Genomic DNA, 22,034 nt, shown 5'->3' on the forward strand with positions numbered 1-22,034 from the left:
CTCGGATTAACTTTCTTGCCTCTGTCCCGTCTTTGACTCGCCGTCTTCCCTCTCAGACACGTTCAAACGCTACACTGCTTCCGGGCCCCCACCGTAAATTCCCTGCACCCGCCCGAGCCCGACGAGACGCGTCTCGGCCCCACCGCTCTAACCCAAACCCCACTCCGTTTGTCCTCGTCTCAAGTGACAGCTGCGGGCTACTCCCCTTCCCGTCTCTCTCCCTCTCTCTCCTTCCTCCTCGCTCGCGCGTGCTCCCAAAGTCGCTACCTTTTTCCCACTCTTTCATTCCGCTTTATCTGCATCTTGGGGATTAGATTAGGGTTAGCGGCGGCTGTCCACCGTGCCATGCTGCCCACAGATTCTTGATCCCTGGGGGTTATCGCTTGATCCGTCTCCCTCAGCCATGGACCGCCGCCTCATGGTGGTGCTCTCCGCGGCGGAGTCCGCCGACTACTCCTTCGCGGACGAGTACAAGGGCCCTCCCCTCCCCTACGACATCCCCCGCGCCGTCCCCATCGACGTCGACCGCATCCCCCTCGCCGCCGTTGCCCCGGCCTCCGCCGGCCTCCCCGACCTCCCCGTCGTCCACCCCCTCCCCTCCCCCTCTTCCTCCCCGCTCAAGAAGCCACCGCCTCCTCATGCGACGCCGGCGCCGCCGCTCCCTGCCGCGTCCCCGACCTCCGTCATCGAGAACCACGCCGCCATGGACCGCCCCGGCGCCGAGGTCTCGGGCGCGCTGGGCTCGTTCGGCTTCCCCGACCGCTCCACGGACCTCTCGGAGGTCGTGGACAGCTCCGGCGCCATTGGGTTCTCCGATGAGCTTGGGAATGGCGCGGCTTGGTCTAACGAGATGATGCCGAATCGGCTGTCGACCGAATCGGCCCTCAGCTCGGAGTTCAGCTTTCTGTCGTCCGCCTCCGGGGACGGGGACGAGGACGAGGCCGTCGCTTTGCAAGCGAAGAAGGCGTTGCTTTTGACCTTCCAAGAATCCGGCCAGTCCAGTTGTTCCATGTCTCCGGCGGTAGGGGTTACTCCTCGGGCGAGGTCGGAGGATTTAGAAATGAAGACCAAAAAAAGGGCTTGCCATAGGTGCTTGAAAGGAAGTCGTTTCACGGAAAAAGAGACTTGCTTGGCCTGTGATGCAAAGTATTGCAGTGGCTGCGTGTTGAGGGCCATGGGCTCCATGCCGGAGGGGAGGAAATGCATTTCTTGCATTGGTTCTCCGATTCTGGAGTCTAACAGAGAGAGACTGGGGAGGAGCTCCCGGGTGCTTAAAAAGTTGCTGAGTTCCCGGGAGGTGCAGCTGGTGATGAAGGCTGAGAAGGACTGCGAGGCAAACCAGTTGAGACCAGAAGATGTTTGTGTTAATGGAACGAAGCTTAGCTTGGAGGAGATGGTTTTGTTGCAGAGCTGTTCTTGTCCTCCTAATTTGAAGCCTGGATTGTATTGGTACGACAAGGTCTCAGGTTACTGGGGAAAGGTGAGCAAGTAACCTTCATGGACATGTCTCCTGTATCAACTCTTCTATATCTTAATTGTCTAGAACCGTAAGCATACGTTATAGTATTTGTCATTTCTGCAGAGGTTAATTTACCAGTGGACCGCTTTGGTGCCTCAATTTAGAAATTAATATCTGCTGTTACATGTTGCTCTCCTTTATAAGCAAAACTTGTTGCATGACTGGGTTCAGTAAATATGTATTTGGTGATATATCTTTTCTCTCTCTTTTTCTTTGTTATATCAATAATTCGGTTTTAATGTTGATTAATTAAACAACAGGAAGGACACAAGCCCGACAGGATCATTACTCCTCATCTTAATGTTGGGGGTACTCTAATGCAAAATGCAAGCAATGGAAACACTGGAATCCTGATAAATGGTCGGGAAATTACAAAAGTTGAGCTGCAGATGCTTAAGGTACATGGTCAAAGCTATACTGCTTCTCTAGATGTCTGATATGGATTTACAAGTTAATGCAATTTACCTTCCTTGCAGTGGGCAGGAGTCCATTGTGCTGGGAATCCTCATTTTTGGCTGAATGCTGATGGGACATACCTGGAGGAAGGGCAGAAGAATGTAAAAGGGCAGATTTGGGAAAAGGTGATTTTCTAATGCTCATCTTGTATTTCCATAACCTGTAGACTGTTCAAAAATTGATGTTCTGATGGTTTCTTACCTGCAGCCTATTATGAAGCTGCTCTGTCCTGTTCTTTCATTGCCTTTTCCTAGTAAGGTTGCAAATCCTTCTGGTGAAGAGGTAAATAACTTGTTCAGTAGAGCTGTTCCTGACTGCTTTGATACAAAAGCACTCCAGAAACTTCTGTTGGTTGGGCATCATGAATCTGGGACTAGTACCATTTTCAAACAGGTACTTATGACGAACGCTTTACAATCAAGGAAAAGAATCACATACTTAAGCCAGTAATTGTTTTGTACAATATGTTGATGAATGCTTCTGTTTTCATGTTTGGTTCAGCCAACTACTGGAACCATTTTGCCAAAAATCTTGTTTAGTCTTGTAAAAAGTACATCGGTAATTAGAGGTTGTTGCTATTTAGCATGTTTTATTCTCCATAATACTGGTTTTCTTTCTAGACTGTTGTACTTGAATGGAACTTGCTCCAAGTAATGCATGCTTTGAAGTCCGTCTGCATGTAGCCGGTTAATGACTTGGCCATTTGTTATGTTTTGGAGTTCCATGCTTGTTTTCTGTTTAGATAATGAATTGCAGCCCCTGTTTTGAGTTAATAAATGTGGATTTCTTTCTTTACCTAGTGTTCATAATAAGGTTTAATCTCTTGGCCCAATACTAGTTTTAACAGAGTATCAGATTGGTATGATACTGATACACTAGGTGGTATATCAACTTGAATACCATCCGGTGACAGTGAAAGATAATAAAAAGATGAAAACCAACTAGTACCAAGCTATATAATCTGGTACCTGTCCTTGGTTGGACTCGTATTTGAAACCTTGATTCATACTTAGTAAAAAAGACCATGGTATTTGGTACCTGTCTTTGTATTGCTGTAATCTTTACTGTTTGTTCGTTTATTGGTCAGTGGTATCACTATAGCATCATAAACAACCCTAGAACTATCTTATACATGTTTGAAGGTTTAGAAAAGAAGTATTTTATAATTTTAATTGTTACGTGTACATCCAGTGAAGTATATCTTGGAGAATGACAATTTGATATTGTACTACATTTTCTGTATATGTCATTTATAGCTGGCTACTGAATTTGTCATCTACTTTATCAGGCTAAGTTCTTGTATTCAAGTGTTCCTTTCTCTGAGGATGAGCGTGAAGATATTAAGCTTATGATTCAAACCAGCATATACAACTACCTTGCCATACTGCTTGAGGGGCGTGAACGGTTTGAAGAGGAGAGTTTGGATGAGCAAAGAGACAAGCAGCATCTAGATTCTTCAGGTATGAGAATCAAATGCTGTTCATGGATGATCATCATGCCAGTGTCTTGTTCATGCATGTGTCTAACTTGTGGTACTAATCGTATGTAGTCATCTGGCATGCTTCTTCTTGGTTCCAACATCTTATGATTATCATTAAAAGGTTTTTATTACTTTTCAGTCCCTTCATTTTGGATTATTTACTAGTCATCCACCAATTTATTACTATTTACAATCCAACACGAATGTTATTAAAACCATGGTATTGGAGCATTCACATAATATGAATCTTCAAGGAAATTGCAAGTGGTTTAAACACTGGTCAGACCACAACATACTAATTGTTATTTGCCAATCCAACAAGTACTAGGACCTAAACATTTAGCTTGATGCTAGTACAATGTCTTCGTTTCAAATCTTTTGCTTTTTTATTCAGCGGTATTGAGCCATGCACATTGGTATGTCGTTAACATAACAGTCTGATTATGAAAGCCAGCGTTGGATTGATATTTAAATCCTTGGAATTTGACATTTTTTTATCATATTTAGATTCATTATAATATATTGGTAAAAAGACCCACTCATTTTGTTCTAACAAATTCAAATTAAACTAAGAAATGAAGAAAACATTAATTAAAGTATAATGATGCCATTTCATGTCACATGCTTCTGAAAACTAAAGGATAATAATGCTATTTCATGTCTACTTATGATTAAATAGTGGGTTATATTAAGATATATTATAATAACTAACAAAGATAAACAACATAGGTCAACTATAAAATTAAAATTATGAGAATGTAAAGTGATAAGGAAATATGCTAAAGTGAAGGGACTGAACCGTAAGTAACCCTTGGTATAAACCAAGTTCTTATTTCTTAATGTGGTCATGCTGAACTATATGGCACAGTGTGGTCTTGGGGACGACATCAGGGTGATTTTCTTTATCCTTGGATATGGTCTATTAATGAACTGTGAATTGCTTTCCTATGGTATGGTGCCCATACTGGCAGGTTGATTAGTTTGGTCATTGACAAGTTGTGGAACTATTGTTTCAAAATGAGTTTGCAACACTAATAAAATACCTATCCTTCATGTCTTCAGGTTTAAGGAACCCTGGAACTATTTCTTATCCTAACTAGGAACTATAGTTATGTGTAAAATAACTAAATAAAAAAGATCTACATCCATTGGTAACAACATTCTCAATTCACAAGCTCATTAGTAGCTTTGTCATAATACTTTAGCTTGCTTACTGATCATTTGTCTCTCATCGCTGGATCTTCCAATTGTTTCTAGATTTTTAATTCAGTTCAAGTGGCTTGTCTCTCTTGCATATCTTATTAGTTCCTACATTTAAATATTGACTTAGTCACTGAATAGTGAATACCATGAAGTTTTTGCCTAGTATGATGTGACAACAGCAGTGATGAACTTATCTGGTGGGTACAATATTGAGATGCATACATTGATGTATTTGGATAATATTGTTTAGAAAGATATGCTCCTTTATCATAGTATATGGTTTGCGCTGTATCCATCTTATCTGTTTGTTGGGTTGTACTCTTGGCAAATTACTTTCTGTCCCTTGTCTGAGTCTTGTTCAAAGTCTAAAATTATGCATGGGAAATTACACAATATCTAAATCATGTGATTCATATTTTGTTGAATGCAGGAGATGTTGCATTTGACAAACAAAATAAGGTGACAGAATATTCCATCAGTCCACGGCTAAGAGCATTTTCTGATTGGCTTCTTAAAATTATGGCTTCTGGTAACCTTGAAGCTATTTTCCCAGCTGCTACTCGAGAATATGCACCACTCGTAGAGGAATTGTGGAAGGATTCTGCTATTCAAGCTACATACAGTCGAAGAAATGAACTTCAGTCGCTCCCTAGCTATGCCAGCTACTTCTTAGAGCGGGTAACTTAGTCTCTGTTCCATTTTTCTGTTATTCTGAAACTTGATGTTTGAACATGAGTTTAGGTTTTATTCCGATCAGATAAAATTGACTACATTAAATATGATTATTTTATATGTTCTTAAAATATGTACCTTGTATGTTGATGTATGTTACAAGAGGAGAAATGTTACTTTAGAAAGCCTGCGTGGCAGAAATACTGGGTAGAATTCAGTGTTGATGTAGTTTAGAGGGACATAGAAACTGTTGCTATAATGCTTATTAAAGATGTGCTTGATAGCACTTAACAGGTATTTATTGAGCTTCAGTTGTCCTTTCGTAAAACCTGCAATATAAATATAAATATAAATGGATAGCTGAATCGGTCTTCAAATTAGGTAGGTAGGATGTGTCTTCTGACCCAATTATTGCAAGTCAAGTTCTTGTTAGGATTTTCAAGTTAACAGAGTGAACAGATGAGAGAGGTATAGCTCTTAGTGCCCAATGATAAACAGAACACATTAATCACTATTGATAGAGCATAAAGGGATCTGTGATTTTCAATTACATTGTTCATAGGAGTAAGCAAAAGTTCTGGAAAACTTTTGCACAGTGACTGTATTTCATAGTGAATTGCCTTCTTGCTTGGATGCAAGATGCATAAATGAAGGCTCAATTCATCGACGTTGACAACTACTAGATCTATTAATGACACAGAACAGGGAACAACTTAAGTATCTATACCTAGAGGCTCGAGACACTCAAAAAATTGATACAGGAACTTCTTAAAAGCACGAATAAACTTGACAAACACATAAATTTTGGGAGCAGAAAATGTGAAGACACCTAAGTTTTGCTTTCTTCTGAACTCTGGTTGTATCTATAGCGAAATCATAACTTTTTAAAGTGCTCCTCATGTTATGAGCCTCCTAAAGCATCAACAAAAAAGCTTCAAACATCTACTTTTGTCTAAAAATCACAATAAATTAAGACATATAGCAGTCAAATTGCCCTTTTAAGAAGTGATATATATGCTGGAAGTTGTGGTTGGAAACATCAATGCTGATTTCGTGGTCAAAACTTATTCTAATAATGTTATTGGAAATTCTTCAGGTTGTTGATATATCCAGAGCCGAGTATGAGCCCTCTGACATGGATATCCTCTGCGCTGATGGAATAAATTCTTCCAACGGTGTAACATACGCAGACTTCCAATTTCCATGTTTGGCTTGTGTTGGAAGTAGTATTGATGATGATGATCAGCAGGAAGCATTGTTAAGGTGGGTTAGTATTAGCTACTGTTTCTATTTGATATTGTAAGATGTTGAAGATGTTTATATATGGATGTCATAGTTTTTTATTTAAGCAAGGTTTTAAATACCAGTCTTTTTTCGGTTTCAACAGTCAGTCACACTGGTTTGGTATCAAGATCTCAAGTAGTATGTCAACCTGTACCATCTGGCATCAAGTTTTTAGTGTATGATTTCATTATTGGAATAGCCATATTGTTGAACAGTCGGTCACACTTTATTCTTCATGGTCTAGTTTGTATGCTGCTGACAATTCTTTTATACTCTTGTTTATTCCTCGGTTTAAGACTTTTACATGACCCATCTAGGCATACAAGATGGACAACAATTTCTAATTTAATAATGCAATGTTGATGACGAGAATTTTCTCATTAGCTAATAAAAGTGATGCCTCAACTTTTTGACTTCTCCTTCGCCGCAGGTATCAGCTCATCAGAGTCCATACCATGGGCCTCGGAGAAAATTGCAAATGGCTGGGCATGTTTGAAGATGTCAGGATTGTGATTTTCTGTGTTGCCGTTACTGACTATGACGAATACTATGAAGATGCAAATGGGATGGTCAGGAACAAGATGATGGAGAGCAGAAGGATCTTTGAGGGCATCGCCAGTCATCCGACCTTTGAGCAGATGGATTTTCTTCTGATACTCGGTAAAATTGACTTGCTCGAGCAGAAGTTGGACATGGCCCCTCTAACCTTGTGTGATTGGTTTGATGACTATAATCCTGTAGTAAGCTATCATCCAGATAACAAAAACAGGCGTGGCGCGCAGATTGGTGCCACCAAGTCTCAGCAGGCTTTTCACTACATTGCTGTGAAATTCAAGAAGTTATTCTTTTCCATCACTGGGAGGAAACTCTACGTTGCGCAGGCAAATGGGTTGGATGGAGATTCTGTCGACGCAGCACTTCGGTATGCAAAGGAGATTATCAAGTGGGAAGAAAGGTTGGTCTGTGGCATCCCCGAATCGATGTACAGTACAGAGCCAAGCTCCTATTCTCACTGACATTTTCATGAAACTCAGCTGTAAATATATATAGTCCTCTCGGTCGCCTTCATTGTTGCCTTCCTTCATCGAAATGTCTTTGGTTGTATATGTATGTATCCATTGTTTGTAACAGCTCATTGCAAGAAAAAAAATCTCTAGGTTCAATGCTTTTAGAAGATTCAAGGATCTTGTTAGTGATGTGTACCGTACTAGTAGATTCTGGTATGCAAGTATGCTCTTTCCTTGTCTTTCAAAGTTTCGTTCTCACATCAGTTAAATCTGTGTCTCTTCACAAAACTATTTTTCTTTTCGTTCTCACATCAGTTAAAAGTAAGCCTTTTTTGTGTTTTCTCATCCTTTCCATTCATGAAAAGTGAGTGCAATATAAAAGGGTGTTTGAGTTGCAAGATTTCGACTGTGGTAGATCATGTGAAATGGTAATTCATGTCATGAGAACAAGATGTAACGCTCGATTCTTGTGATTACTTGCTGTGGAGAGACTTCCACCTTTTCCGATACATCATGACTTGGACTAAATTGGACATCATAAACTCTCATAGATTCTGAGTTCAGTCCAATAGATCGATACTTCTTCTTCTTCTTCAGGGAAGAGAGGGAACAAACAGCTAATGGGTAGCATACAACAATTCCTATCATATTTACTCGACGATACGAAACCACAAGGATCTTTCAGGGATCAAGCGGGTGCGAACCGATCCATGAGAAGGCATAGCGTGGTTTCCGAGAGGGCCACGCTGCTGTTCCTCCTCGCCTTGACCTGCGCAGTTTCTTCCTCCCTCGAACGCAGCTCGCTTCTTATCTTGCCTTCCTCTTCCTCATGCCTCGCCAAGCTGCAACTCGGTGTGCTCTGCTGCTTCCTCCCGAGCTTAGCCATCCATATTCCAACGAGGCCCGACATCTCTCCTCCCCTTCAGAACGCTTTTTGTTGGAGCGGCAGCACAGGTTTTGGTGTGATAGGAACACAGCACTACTCTTCCATATATAAAGGGAGCATATCTATGATTGTTTTGATGCAATCATATCGTAGGATGAACAACGGGCAGCGTTGATTCCTCTGCCCTCAGATGCCAGAGGGTGACTGCTAGGAATATGTCCTCGAGATTCTTCCAACAAGTCATTTTAGGATGGTATCAAATATCTGCACTGCTTCGAGTCATCTTTTTTTTTGCCTTTTCTTTTCTTCCAACAACACATTTGTGATCGAAATTTGTCGACCATTTGCATTCTTGATATTTTTTGTTGAGGTCGCCATCAGCTCAGAAAAATCAAGGCAGATTGTGGTGGCCTTTCACCATCATCAACACAAGGATCTTGTCGAGCCAGAGATGAGAAGATATATGAAGCTTTAACATCTTTTGAGAGTTGCCTTTTCCTCCACCTTTTGTACATCTTCAGATTTATTTTTTCTCTACATCTGCTTGAAATCATACAAGAAAGATGCTGTGATTGCTGCTACGTGTTCCTCATGGCATGGCTTAGTACTTTGGCTTTTCTTTTCTGAAACTGGTGGCAGGTGATGATTACAGTACTGTCGAGTCATTTTGATGTGGAAAGCTGACTTCTGTTCTCTTTGAGGCGTAGAACACTTGGGCTTCTGTCGACCCTCAAGCCTCTCACTTCCCTTGTCGTTCTTTCAAGGAAATATGATATAATTAATAGAGAAGCCATTATTCACCGCATCAAGAACATGCCTGCCTACCCCTTCACCAACTAATCATCCGGTTCTTGGACTATATTCCCCATACAGATGACATGCAAATGGAGTAGAATCTCATCGTGGATATTGAAAGGAAAATCCAATATAAATTTAGAATGTTATATTAGATTTGGACTGGTCTCATAGAACTCTCACAAAAGCATACACAGCACACCTTGATCGGCTTCATTCCCAGCCAGATTCTGTCCGAAAGATTGACCAGATTTTACATGTACAATGCTGCCAGTGTATATGACTCGCCAAACATATTTGTCTTTGCTGTGGCTCATGGCATCAATCCAAGCAAAACTTGAGAGTGGGGGGGAAGAACAAGATGCAACCAAAAGAACACACTTCTCTCTGAATCCCACAAGGCTTATCACAAACACTTGAGCCTCATCTCGCAGGAAGCTTCTGCGTTCTCCTTTTGCCAACTCTGGCGGCCTAAGGTGATCTCAAGGTTGGGCGTCTTCGTCGTCAATGCTGTAAGACCATCATCATCATCAGCAGCAGCAGCAGCAGCGAGCATGGAGTTTGGTGCATCTAAGTTCGACCCAATGAGTGCTTCCTGTTGGTCTTCCACCATTGCCTGTTCGTTCACAAAGACTGAGTCATTGTATCAGAGCAGAAAAAGACACTTGGAGGGTACACTTTCGGCCTGTCTCTTTAGGTGCTTGTTTCTTGCAGGTCATCGTTTATCGTTTGATCATGTTATCATGATCCAGGCTGATCTAATATACCATTGCAGTCAGGATTACACACACGATGTAAGATTTCTAGTTCGAGATCGCATCTTTGACGCTGCTCAAACACATATCACTAAAGTAAATAACAAACACAATGACAGAATTCATGTCTTGGCAATGGTAAAATATAATGTATCTGAATGTACTATCAAGTCAAGGAATTGTAGTATCAGAAATCAGAAAAATGTGAAGGAGTTTTGCATCTGCTGCAACCTCCTTTCACTTCATTGCGACTACAGATACAGATAAGAAACTTGGGAGGAATGTTGGCTACGTACCTGAGTGTCACTGTCGAGTAAATGATCACTGCTGAAGTAGGGATATGGTGACACTGCATTTTGGTTGGTTGATGTGTTCCAAGCTTTGCTTTCTGCGGATGGATACAGCAAGCTGCAAACACAATGAACTAATGTCCTTATGAGATCATATGAATGGTATGATAACCCTACTAATATGTTCATGATCATGCAATTATTTTTGTGATGTGTGAAGGATGAGAGAGATGGCAGAAAACTTCAACAGCAGCAGCAGCAGCAGCAGCATGCATGCACAGTACTCACTGTCAAAGCTGCATCAAGCTTTGACAGGTTTACCAATCATAATTTGCTTGTCTTTAGCCATTGTTTGTAGCTCCAACCACCACCAATTAATGTTGATGAGATGGGGACAATGTGGCGTCCTAATGTCCTGATGAATGAATCAATAAGAGGACATAACAATCTAACTTTACATATATATATATATATATGTGAGAATAGATTGGAGGACAAGAACAGGAGTCCCTCTTTTAGCTTCCCTACTTCATGTCCTCTTCTACTATTAAGCACAAACAAAAGAATTTTATTTTTAATTATTCTTTTGAATCCCTCGGATCTCTAATTGTGCCATCAAATATATCTATTCCAACAACAACAATAAGTGATAATGATCTTATTTGTTGATATCGGGTATATGAATCTTTTATCGTCATTGATTATCAAATAATAAATAAATAAATATCTAAATATTAAATAATAAATAATAATAATAATAATAATCTTGTTAATCGTTGCTAAATAAGATACATTCGTATTATATATTAACTTTCCAAAAAGTTGGTAGAATTCTATTAAAAGGAAATATAAGCATTGGGATATGATCAATCGGTCGATAAGTTATCCTGTAAAATAAAAAAAGCTCAAAATATTTTCTTTGGGGAGGGACAACATTTTGTTTTTACAAACAAAGGTCATATTTTCCCATTTTTGACATTGATCTATGTGGTTTTGTAAATATTATTTGTTGATTCAATATGATATCTTCATGAGCCACTACCAAGAAAAGGAAAAACTCCTCTTTGGGATAAGATGGATAGCAAATTAGTCAATTAATGGGAGAGAAAGAGAGAGAGAGAGAGAGAGAGAGAGAGAGAGAGAGAGTTAAAGCTAAAGACCAATTGGATATCACATTTGGATTCTACTCTGATATAATCAGACAATTTCTTATTCAAAGTAAGTAAATCACAGCCATAATATTGTTGGATAATTGTGTCTAAATCTAGAAAATCATAATCATTACTAAGGTTAGTTTATAGAATTGTCATATAATAAGAAAACCATTGCCAGTAGAGGATTCCCTACCCATTTATTCCTAATGGGTTGGTTTTCCTTCAAATATTTGGCAGATGGAGATGACAGAGGAAGATTGGAGAGAGAGAGTGAGTGAGAGTGCAGTATAAATGTTGATGCAGTGAGGAGAAGATGGTGAACAGACCTTGGTGAGTTGAGTAGTGGCGTTGGTGGAGTTGGCATGGTGAGGGAATTGTGAGAAGGGGTGATCTCATTCCCAGCTTTATCACATGGCAGTCCTCCCTCCACTTCCTCCACCCTTGTCCTCTGGTTCATGCCCATATCTGCCTGACCTTGGCCTGCAAACAATTGCATACCCACCACTAAGATCCAAATGGTGGTGCTTTATGGGACAGCAGCAGTCTAATAATTCATGCAAGGAAAGGCCAACCCAACCCCCAGCCTGAGATGACTACTGGGTGATCCATGGTCTCTGCCTCCCCCATAGAACAAACACCTTATTGTGCAAGAGAAAGAAGAAGTTACGAGTACCTGCCCCTCCTCCTCCACCACCACCACCTCCTCCTCCTCTATCACTGCTCTTCACTGTTCTATACATCTGCAACAACATGCACACATCAAAATTAATATCCAACCAAGCCATATATGCTTAGATTACTTCGACATACGCCCTTTTGTCCTTTGTACTTGTGTATGCACGTTCCGAACCCTTCCCTTTCCTAACCAAACACAAAACCCTAACCCTACAAGTGATCGTTTTAGATCAAGAGGCGACTTCGACTTTTGTACCTGCAGATGGCTCTTTACATGAGCCAGCGTTAGATCCTTCACGTTCATCAGCTCCAAAACTGATTTCGGTGTAGCTCCTGCATGCCAAAATGAGGATCTTATTATGATGTAACAAAGGTGTCGTCTACCAGAGTGAGGAAGGTCGGGTTGGCATACTCACTCTCATGGCCGCCGAGGAGCTCCACCGCATGAACGAAATGAGCGTGGAGGGCGGTTGTCCACCTCATTCTGGGAGCCCTACTGCTCCTGCTTCTTCCGTGGCTGGATCGCGGATTCCGCTTGAATCCAAACACCTGAGGATGATGTTGATGGTGGTGGTGGTGGCGGCTGTCACGGGAACCAGAGAGTGGCACCTCGATCCCTAGGGTCAGCGTCGGCTCACCATGGCTAGCCTCCCGGCCCTGGTCGCAGCTCAAGGAGGAGGGTTGATCATGGCTCATGTCGCTCTCGCTGCTACCCGACGCTGCGGAATTCTGGTCCCCAAATGAAACCCCCATCATCGAGGCTCCATCCACGGAGATCGATGGTGGACTGATGTGCAGTGAGAGATCAGGGAAGATGGTTGCCATTTGTGCTCAAAGATGGGTAATACACAAAGAGCAGGCTGAGCTTTTTGGAAGAACCAGCGGGAGGTTGGAGAGTACTTACTGAAGAAAGAAAAGGAGAGGTACTGGTGGGATAAATAGAAGAAGTGTGGCAGTGATTAGGTGATGATTTCCATGGGAGTCATGCTAAGAGATGATGAACCATAAAGTGCCTAGAGAGAGAAGACCGGTTGAAAGTGGGAGAATGGCAAATGTCAAGTAACTAGATGTGAAGCAATTGCAGGGTTTCCAGATATCAAGGCAAGAATTTGGACTAACCTCCTTAGAGAAAGAGAGAGAGAGAGAATATATTTTAAAGAAGCAGACGTAGAATACGTAAGAGTGTGTAAGCTCACTTTCCTCTTCCATGAAAAAGAAGGGAAGAAGGGTGGAGAGAGAGAGAGAGAGGGAAAAAGGAGGACTATTCATTGACAATAACACACTGGGACCTAATTCTCCCACTGTCTCCTGAGGTGCGCCTGAGTTGGAATCTGGTGGGGGATTGGGACACTGCCATTAAGCTAAACAGTTAAAAGAAGGGGCGGAGGGAGAGAAAAAGAAGACAGCACCGGAAGACATGTCAAAGGTTAGCGTTGCTTTAACCTTTGTACCAGGAAATTAGTACCGAGAACCGAAGAAGAAGAAGGCTCATGGTCCCCCTTCCTTGGAAGCTTATTGACGAGGGGGGTGATGGTGTGCTCGCTGGCTAGCTAATAAGCTCGTAAAGCTTCTTCCTACACCCACCAGTATATACGTACTGCTGCATGTGGAGTTCCCCCATGCACATGTTTGGACGCATGCCATCTCTTCCTCCCCACACGTGCATGTGCGGAGGCATCATCATCATCATCATCATCGGCAAAGGGAATGGTGGCTGGCTTCACAGCTCACATCCCCTTCCCCTCACCCCTCGCGCCATGGCTGACACCGGGTCGGGATGTCCGTCGACACCGGAGCTGGGCGCCACGTGCATGGGGTGGGGAAATCTCGTCTCGTCTCGTCTCGGCTCGGCTCGGGCCGGCCGATCTGGACCCCCGCCCCCAGCATTGTGTCCTCCTCCCTTCCTCTTTGTCTTCCTCCTCCCCTGCTGTCCAAATATTCTCGAGCTTCTTCCTCGAGGCCACGTTATTACTGTGACAACGCACGACGAAGGATGCCAAACTGAGGGCGAGAATCATAATAATCCTATGGCAAGCATACGAGACAGGTGAGGTACCGAGATCATAATAGAATGGACAGTAGCATGATTGTTTTTATTCCATGCTACCGGTGCAAGAGTGGAAGAAACAAGGAGGAAGAACTTTTCGAGCAGAGTGTTAAAAAGGTAAGAGACTGGGGGTCCATCCTTTGTTAATGGAGATTTCCAAGCTGTGGTCAGCGCCAGACGCGGTGATCTCCTCGGGAAGATGCAACCTTTACTGCCACTTTTGCTCATCACCACGCTCCCCATGCTCTTTTTATTTTGGCGTGACCACGTCCTTCCTTCCTTCCGACCATCCATTGCTGGCCTTATAATCAAATAAAAGAAAATTTATTGCAAATACTGTTAAATTTACTCTAACTCAAATATAAATTTTCCTATATATCCTCTCACATAAATTTCAGATAATTTCTCGATATGTTACTCTTCTTATCAAGATCTAAATATACATATAATATTTATAAAAATAACAAAATTTTAATTTTTAAGGTTTTCTTCCAAATCCTTTTATACCAAGATTTCTTATCCAGATAGAATATTTGATTTTTAAAACCTAAAAATCCTTATCAACTTCAGAAACTAATAGTTACATTGTCCAATTGTTTCGATACATACTTGTATGTGTAGTTACTAATTATAATTACAATTAAAGCAAAGGAAGTGTAGAATGGTGCACAAAGAGGAAGAAATGTTGGGACTGTGATGGAGGAGAGAGTGAGAAAGAGTTGTCCTAAAGTAATTTTAACTCACGTATTGGTATGCAAGTATAACATGCAAAGATTGGAGTAACATGAAATTACAAGTATATATACTTGTAAGAAATGAAATGTTAGATCTTGTTAAGACCAACAAAAATTGGAGGAGACTATAGTTAGATGGTTTAGGCAACATTGTCGACAGACAACTTCCAAATCGACACATAGGATAAACAGCTCTTGAGCAACTCCAAAATTCCATAGTTAAAGCCTGTAATGCAGTCAGGTCATTAAGAGAATTCATTCTTTTTGTCCCCAACATTGTACAACTTAATATATTTATGTCTTATCAGACTACCTAGTGAGCTCCAACATGTGGTTCTGCTTAACTTGAGCTCATCTATCTCCTGACATATCTTATCCAAACTCATAATACCCAACATTGGCACTTGAAGTTCCATGAAATGACTGACCAACTACCTGACTGAAGAGCGAGAGAGAGAAGACTGGAAATTTGTAGTCTCCTTTGTACTAAGTTGGTGCTTGATACCATGAGCTTCATAAAAAAACATGATGAAGCTCATGTCTACAAGGTTAATCTTGCTCCAAGATATCATCCACAGAGTAAAAGTAAACATGATAAAAGCGAGACATTCTTCTTCGGCAGCTTTGCACAGTAGTTCAAGAAATCCATGTGGTGCTCAATTTGTGTAGGCTTTTAGGTAAAGTGGCGATAGATAAAATGTGAGGAGGTGAATGTTGTGATGCAGGGATGTGAGAGAGACAACACAACAGAAAGCGACCGGCAAAGATGAGTCCTACATCTGTTGCTACAAGGAAAAGTTGGAGAGAGATTTCCTGCACATACGGAAATGGTTTTTTTAGCTATATGAGCTCATGTATTATATATACCATCTTTGTTTCCATGCTCGTAATTGTTCTTCGCAAAACAATGGTCGATTTGGGAACCTATCTTATCGATCATCCATCTCACATTGGGTCATATGCAATCGAAGAAAGTTGAGTGGGAGTTAATATGAGTTTAACAGCAACAAGAGAAGAATATTAAGTAGGATTAAAATTCGATGAAAGCATGTTTATCGCAGAGATACTATTCAGCATGAAACAAATATCTATGGCAACTAATCGAAGGCAGAACTGCAGATGTAGTAAAGACCGATCGACGGAAGACTGTGAAGAAGAAGAAGAAGAAGAAGAAGAAGAAGAAGAAGAAGAAGAAGAAAGAAAAGAATAGAAATAGAAATAGAAATGGAGTGTTTGTGGATCTGTGCCACTAAGAAGGGTAGTGAAAAGGAGGGACAGCTTTTCTCATCGAGTGGGTGATACGGAGTCGGGGTTGGTTGGGTCTGCTGCTGGGCGGGCACTGACTTCTGACGCGAGTTGGGACACCGGCGCTGCGAGCCATCGTGACGTGCAGGTCACGTGATCCGCGTGTGCAGATGGATGGATGACAGACACTCCGTCGTCTTCCGGAGAGGAGGAGGAGGAGGAGGAGGAGGAGGAGGATCACAACCGATGGAAGCTTTTGGCAGCCACTTTAAGGCAGTCGGGGGCATAAGAATCCACCATTTATTGTACTCTTTCATCTTTTTGTCTCTTCAACAGTTGTGTGGTCAAACTACAATCATACCCACAACAGTCATAAACATTGGAGATTAATGATTCGATCCTAAACAGTTTGCTTATTATTCCATATGATTTGAGGACAAATAATGTATGGAAGTTGGAAGAAAAATCGATTCACATCGAGTGGTTTCATTTTCGATTGATAAGAAGATCAAATAGTTTTAGAACATAACTTATTCCGAGAAAATATTTAATTTATGAGTGCTATGATATTTTTAAATAATATTATTATAAAAGAATAAAGCAAAATGATCTCTCTCTCTCTCTCTCTCTCTCTCTCTCTCTCTCTCATTATCATATAATAGTGTCGTTCTTCATAAAACAGCAAGAGAGAGGACCACCGATTGTCGTGCCCACAGGAGGCTTTTTAGCAGTAATAATAACACAGGCTTCCGTCAAAACCCCACATCGAGCACTCAATAATTGAGCTCAAAAGCTTGCCACCTTTTCCTTCTCTCCTAACAAGGAGAGCCCCACCCCTTTCACCTGCCTCGACTTAGCCCTGAAAAGGCTCGCCCAAATCTAGGGTTGGCTGCACCCCCTACGAATGAATGCAACGAAGTAGGCTGGCTGCTTGTATGTCTACCGTTCTTCTGCTGCTTCGCTGCTCCTCTTCTTCGTAGGAGGACGAAGACCAAGCGACACGCCCGCGATCACGTCCATGCCCGTCTGTCTCCTCGAAGGTTGGTGCAGACAGTATTAATAATACTGGATTGGAAGCTCCAAAGCCTGCTGCAGAAACAGATGCTCTTGTAGTTGTTGTACATGCATGCTCGTTGGATTTGGGACAGAATTAATGTCACTCCACCGGCAGGCAGGCACCATCGACGCTGCACTTGCCCATGGATGCATGGCGGCAGCACACTTGGTATTGGTGGATGGGTCTGAACATTGCACTTCTTCGCTGTACCAACTTCGACTTCACTAGGAGTGAGTTTCGCATCCAAACACATGTTATTGTAGATTTTAGCTAGGAGAAGAATCTGAAAGACGGAACTTATCTGAACGATATGTGAACTAGGCTCTGGTCTTCGCTGTTACCACGATAGAGAGGAAAATTAAGCTGCAGGATGAAACTTGATGTATTGTTTCTTTACTCTTATTTCATTATATTGTAATGAACTGGTCAAGGTCCTCCAAAAATGAAAGTGAAAGATATCTATCAGTCGGGAAAAGCTCACGACATCATGATTCTCCTTAAATTGACAGACTTCTTTTAGTCTTACCGTCACAGGTTTGACTGAAGCAACAAGCACTTCCTCACAGCCGATTACATTAAGCTGCCAAAGCTATACATCCCTTTCAGTATCATATATACTGTAACCCAATGCTTATCTTTCTCTATCAATAAGAAATGATGCCGTCCTTGTCTGTACGTCTCGGTCTTCCAAAGTGGATTAGGATTTTTCGCTTTGTTTGTCCCAAGACATACATTAAATCGCCAATCTTTATTCTCATCAGACTGTCGCATCCCTTTTCCGGAGCTGTCTCATGGACCATATGGATGTGCTTGTATCTCGAGGTAGCTTCTTTCCGTGCCCCACTAAATGTGTTAGAATCTCCTCCTCGTTTCTTTGACTGGGTTTTAGGCACTGTGATGCTGTCGAGCATCTCTAAAGAAAGAGATGGAGACGATCAAAAGGTAGTATTCTTTGAGCATTCTTTCGTATGCCTAAAACAAGTAAGAGTTTCACCGTTGAAGCTCTCTTGTCGGTCAATGCCTACGCTTTGCTCACGACGACAAGTAAAAGTTTGCCTACATGTAGACTGCAGGACGTGCCATTTACTTCCATGTTGGTGCTAAGAAGTTGCATCATATGTTAGCTATGTAGCAGACAGACATGTAAACCACACGCAGCAAAAGTTCGATTGGATCGAACAGAAATCGGGAAAGTGTGCTGCGGAGAGGAATCCATGGGCTCCATCGAAAGAGAAGAGACATCCATGGAATCTAACTTTAAGTTTCAGATGCATGCATGAGGACGATACCTTCGTTCCACAGACTGCCGCATTGTCCACCGAGACATATCCTTTTTTCCATGCAGTATGGCGCTTTAAGATTCGCGTCCACTCAGAACCCGGGAACGACGTGTGTGGTGCTTTAGGAATCGTGCATCGGGCACGAGCAGCCCATTAAGCCCAATTATTACGATAAGGCATTTCGAGTAAATGGGCTTCTGATCCGGCCCATTATAACCATACCCAAGTTGACATGAGATGCCGCATTGGCCACCGACACATGTCCTGTTTGCATGGATATGCATGGTGTGCCGCGTCATGTCGCTTCAAGATTCGTGTCCACACAGTGATGCTTTAGGAATCGTGCAACGGCAAGCGCGGCCCATTAAGCCCAATCTTTACGATTAGAGATTTGGAGTTCATGGGCCTCTGAAACCGCCCATTATTACCAGTCCCAGGTTGACATGAGATGGACTTAGTTACTATCGACTTTTATTGGTAATCCTACGGTCTAAATTCATCAACTGGTTTTTATCCTCAATCTCAAAGCACACCACCTTCTATTCCCCTCGTAAACCCTAAACCCTTGCCGATGCCAACAGTTATTCTTCCTACTCTCGAAATGGCTTGGCGCGGATCGATTTCGAGATCGCTGCTCGCCGCCGCGCGGTCCTCGTCCCCCAGGTCGTCGCCGGCGGTCCCTCGCCTCCGTTCCCAGCCCGCCGCCGCTCCCCGACTCCAACGTCGGCGCATCTCCTTCTCCCCTCCCCGGTAAATCCACGAACCTAGATGCCTTCTATATTTCCCGGTGTCTTCTCCAGTTGTTTTGAACCCGAAGGGTGTTTCTCCGCAGATCTTTGGGACAATTAGGATGCGCGCAGTCCTTCCTTCCACTTTACAGCGTGGTGGCCGCGCCTCGTCTCACCTCCCACCTGTCGGTCAGCGCGAGAGCGTGCTGCGAGCTCTCTCAGGGTACCTTCCGTCGCACTTGTCAAGATCGTTAGCTGTTAAGTATGCCAAGTTGTAGAAAAAAGAAAAAAAAAGTATCTTTTTTGCATTTAGATGTGATGAGATATGTGGTTAGATGACTACGGTTTTAACGATTTTTTTTGTTGGTCTACTGTTCTTCATGTCTCTTCTTTCTTTTTTTACTCTTGAATTTGGAATTTGAGTTATGGTTGATACGAGGAAATTGGAATTGAGATTTGATAGGGAAAAATGGAAAAGATGGTTGATGCAAGAGACAGAGCGTCATCCCGGAAGACCACTGTCTAAGCCAATGTAGGTTTCCTCTTTTTCCAATTGATCTTCCAGCAGTTAATTGTGCTGCGAACTATTTTGAAGAGGAAATCTTGGGAATTAATTGATTTAACTTTATAGAAAGACAAATACTATTATCATTGTATACCTGACTCCTGAGTTTTAGGAAAATAATGCAACTTACTTTTGTTAAAATGATGTGATGGTCAATGTGGCTTTAGCTGTTGCCTATACTTATTGGATGGATATGTGTGCACAATATCTTGTGACTCCATCTTGAATGTTAAGAGGATATAGGATGAAAAAATTTTGTGATCCATTAATATTTCTTTCACCTTTGCTTTACTTAATTAAAATTTGATCTCCTGTTGAACATTTCTGTCAACTATGCACTAATGCTGGACCTTTCTTCTGGATCCTTCTACATGTTTTGAAACGGCATCTCCTATATCGATATGCTGAGTGGTAAAAGATCTTGTGTTTACTGAGTGCTTTTAGGGTGGCTTTTATTAAAGGTAGACTAATTTGTCATTCCTTTGTTGAATCCCTATTCTTAGTTGGTTTGAGATGGTTTTTGATTTTTTTAGGAGCAGGATGGACAGTAAATGAAAGACCAACATTTAGTAAACGAGCACTATAATGCACTATATATTTTTCTCTCTTTTTAATTGCCATTTCGTAACTAGTTATATAGATATATTGTATTAAGTTGGCAAGTGGAACTAAAACAAGGGAGCTGTTGGAAATTTTTTGCGTGCTCTTAGTGAATAGTATAATTCAGTCTTGGTGCCCCTCTTTCATTCATAGCTTATTGTAAGTGAGCTGGCAACCAATTAAATAGGTCAATATTACTTGTAAGCTAAACTTTGCTATGCTCAGGCACTGAAATCTTTTCTTGTCATGAGTCATACTATTAGAATGGATTTAATTCTGTCTTAATTAATTTTAATTAGTTTGAGAAGGTTAGGAATCAACTAAATAATCAGTTTGCTGCTGAACTGATTCACATAAAATAAAAATTGGCCTAATAGATAATACTCAACCAATAAAGCAATGACCGCTCTTCTAAGAAATCAAGTACAGGATTCATCATACCCATTGACTGTGACATGCTAATGGAGTTGGCTTCTGTAATATTACTGTATGACAGAAGTGTCATTTTATGTTTTATTGTTTTGTCATGAATGGTGTGGAGTAAATTCTAAACCAATTTATGTAAATACATCTACAGTGGCTAATCTTCGACTAGTGAGATGGAAGCATCCAGACCTCTCATATTTGTGTTCCACAATAACACTTGATAGCATTAGCAAACATCATTTCTCATGGCAGCTTTCCCTGAGTGCATAAGATTTTGATTCTGATTGTTCTAGATTGCATCCATATCTTTAGTCCATGGATTGGGCTTCTGCATGTTACTTTATGATGAAGAAATGATATAAAGCATTCAACTTTTGCAATAAACTGCTGCTATACATCATGTTGCAGTTGGTCCCTGAAAGCATGTTTGTAATTTTGCAGGCACTTGAAGGAAATAGGATCGATTGGAATATTAGCAAGCGGAGGATTCTTATTAGGCGAAGTATGAGAACCGGCTTATGCACTAATTGGAAAATCAGGATGAACTACAAGTGATTTTTGCTTGTTTCATTAGAATAATTTCATAAGTATGCAATAAGTGTTACTGTTGCTTCTGGTGAAACATCAGCCATGATAATTATGTTACGATTGTGCCACTTGAATTTTTTTGGTGGTTTAATTGGTATCATCTGGCATAATGTTCTAGTCTCCTAAATTTGAACTTCTGCTTCTAGTTTCTTTGTGTTTTCATCTGGTATTATAATTATATATATATATGCAGCAATCATTTGTGGGGTTGATGAACAGAGCCACCTGCTTTGACCCAGAACAACCAACCAAGAATCAAGTAGGACAAGAACCTGATACAAGTACTTCTGGAGTGGGAATGCTGAAGTAGAAAGAAGCATACAAGAAGTAGAAAAGGTAACACAACATCAACACAGCAAATGAGAAACCTGCCATCAATTACATCAAGGTAATACAGAACTAGAGGTTTTTGAGGCCTGATTTTTGAAATGAGCTGTTCATTCATTACATCAAATAGTATAGCAATGAAACTAGCCCTGACTTCCTTGGTACCAAATGCCTCTCTACCATTTTGATATATGAGCAATCATTGTGAGGAGTCCCTTGTTCTTTATCAGCTCAAAGAGACAGACATCCCCTTCTTCTTCC

The 22,034-nt window shown here is 41.5% G+C and overlaps 3 protein-coding genes across 5 annotated transcripts; 2 read left to right on the top strand and 1 right to left on the bottom strand.

The window, feature by feature from the left end:
• The first annotated feature begins 199 nt into the window (after positions 1-199).
• Positions 200-7,795, top strand: LOC103982189 (extra-large guanine nucleotide-binding protein 1). Its single transcript, XM_009399030.3, has 8 exons — positions 200-1,480; positions 1,780-1,917; positions 1,996-2,100; positions 2,183-2,368; positions 3,264-3,435; positions 5,089-5,336; positions 6,427-6,593; positions 7,045-7,795. The coding sequence occupies exons 1-8, from the start codon at positions 404-406 to the stop codon at positions 7,628-7,630; spliced, it is 2,679 nt and encodes an 892-aa protein (XP_009397305.2). The 5' UTR covers positions 200-403; the 3' UTR covers positions 7,631-7,795.
• A 267-nt stretch (positions 7,796-8,062) lies between these two features.
• Positions 8,063-13,341, bottom strand: LOC135611313 (probable transcription factor KAN4). The gene is made up of 6 exons (XM_065106985.1): positions 12,593-13,341; positions 12,433-12,509; positions 12,175-12,241; positions 11,828-11,981; positions 10,354-10,465; positions 8,063-9,918 (listed from the first exon to the last, which is right to left on the bottom strand). Exons 1-6 carry the CDS (start codon positions 12,999-13,001, stop codon positions 9,709-9,711), a joined length of 1,029 nt encoding a protein of 342 aa, XP_064963057.1. The 5' UTR covers positions 13,002-13,341; the 3' UTR covers positions 8,063-9,708.
• A 5,754-nt stretch (positions 13,342-19,095) lies between these two features.
• Positions 19,096-21,583, top strand: LOC103982185 (uncharacterized). 3 transcript variants are annotated; one of them, XM_065106986.1, is made up of 4 exons: positions 19,097-19,289; positions 19,372-19,490; positions 19,731-19,799; positions 21,300-21,583. In XM_065106986.1, the coding sequence occupies exons 1-3, from the start codon at positions 19,111-19,113 to the stop codon at positions 19,751-19,753; spliced, it is 321 nt and encodes a 106-aa protein (XP_064963058.1). In that variant the 5' UTR covers positions 19,097-19,110; the 3' UTR covers positions 19,754-19,799; positions 21,300-21,583. The 3 variants fall into 3 exon arrangements, with proteins under 3 accessions (XP_018680188.1, XP_064963058.1, XP_009397300.2); XM_009399025.3 differs by lacking the exon at positions 19,731-19,799 and having other exon boundaries at positions 19,098-19,289; XM_018824643.2 differs by lacking the exons at positions 19,731-19,799; positions 21,300-21,583 and having other exon boundaries at positions 19,096-19,289; positions 19,372-19,537.
• Positions 21,584-22,034: the final 451 nt, after the last annotated feature.

Source organism: Musa acuminata, chromosome BXJ2-4, assembly GCF_036884655.1.
Source record: "Musa acuminata AAA Group cultivar baxijiao chromosome BXJ2-4, Cavendish_Baxijiao_AAA, whole genome shotgun sequence".
NCBI lineage: Eukaryota > Viridiplantae > Streptophyta > Magnoliopsida > Zingiberales > Musaceae > Musa > Musa acuminata.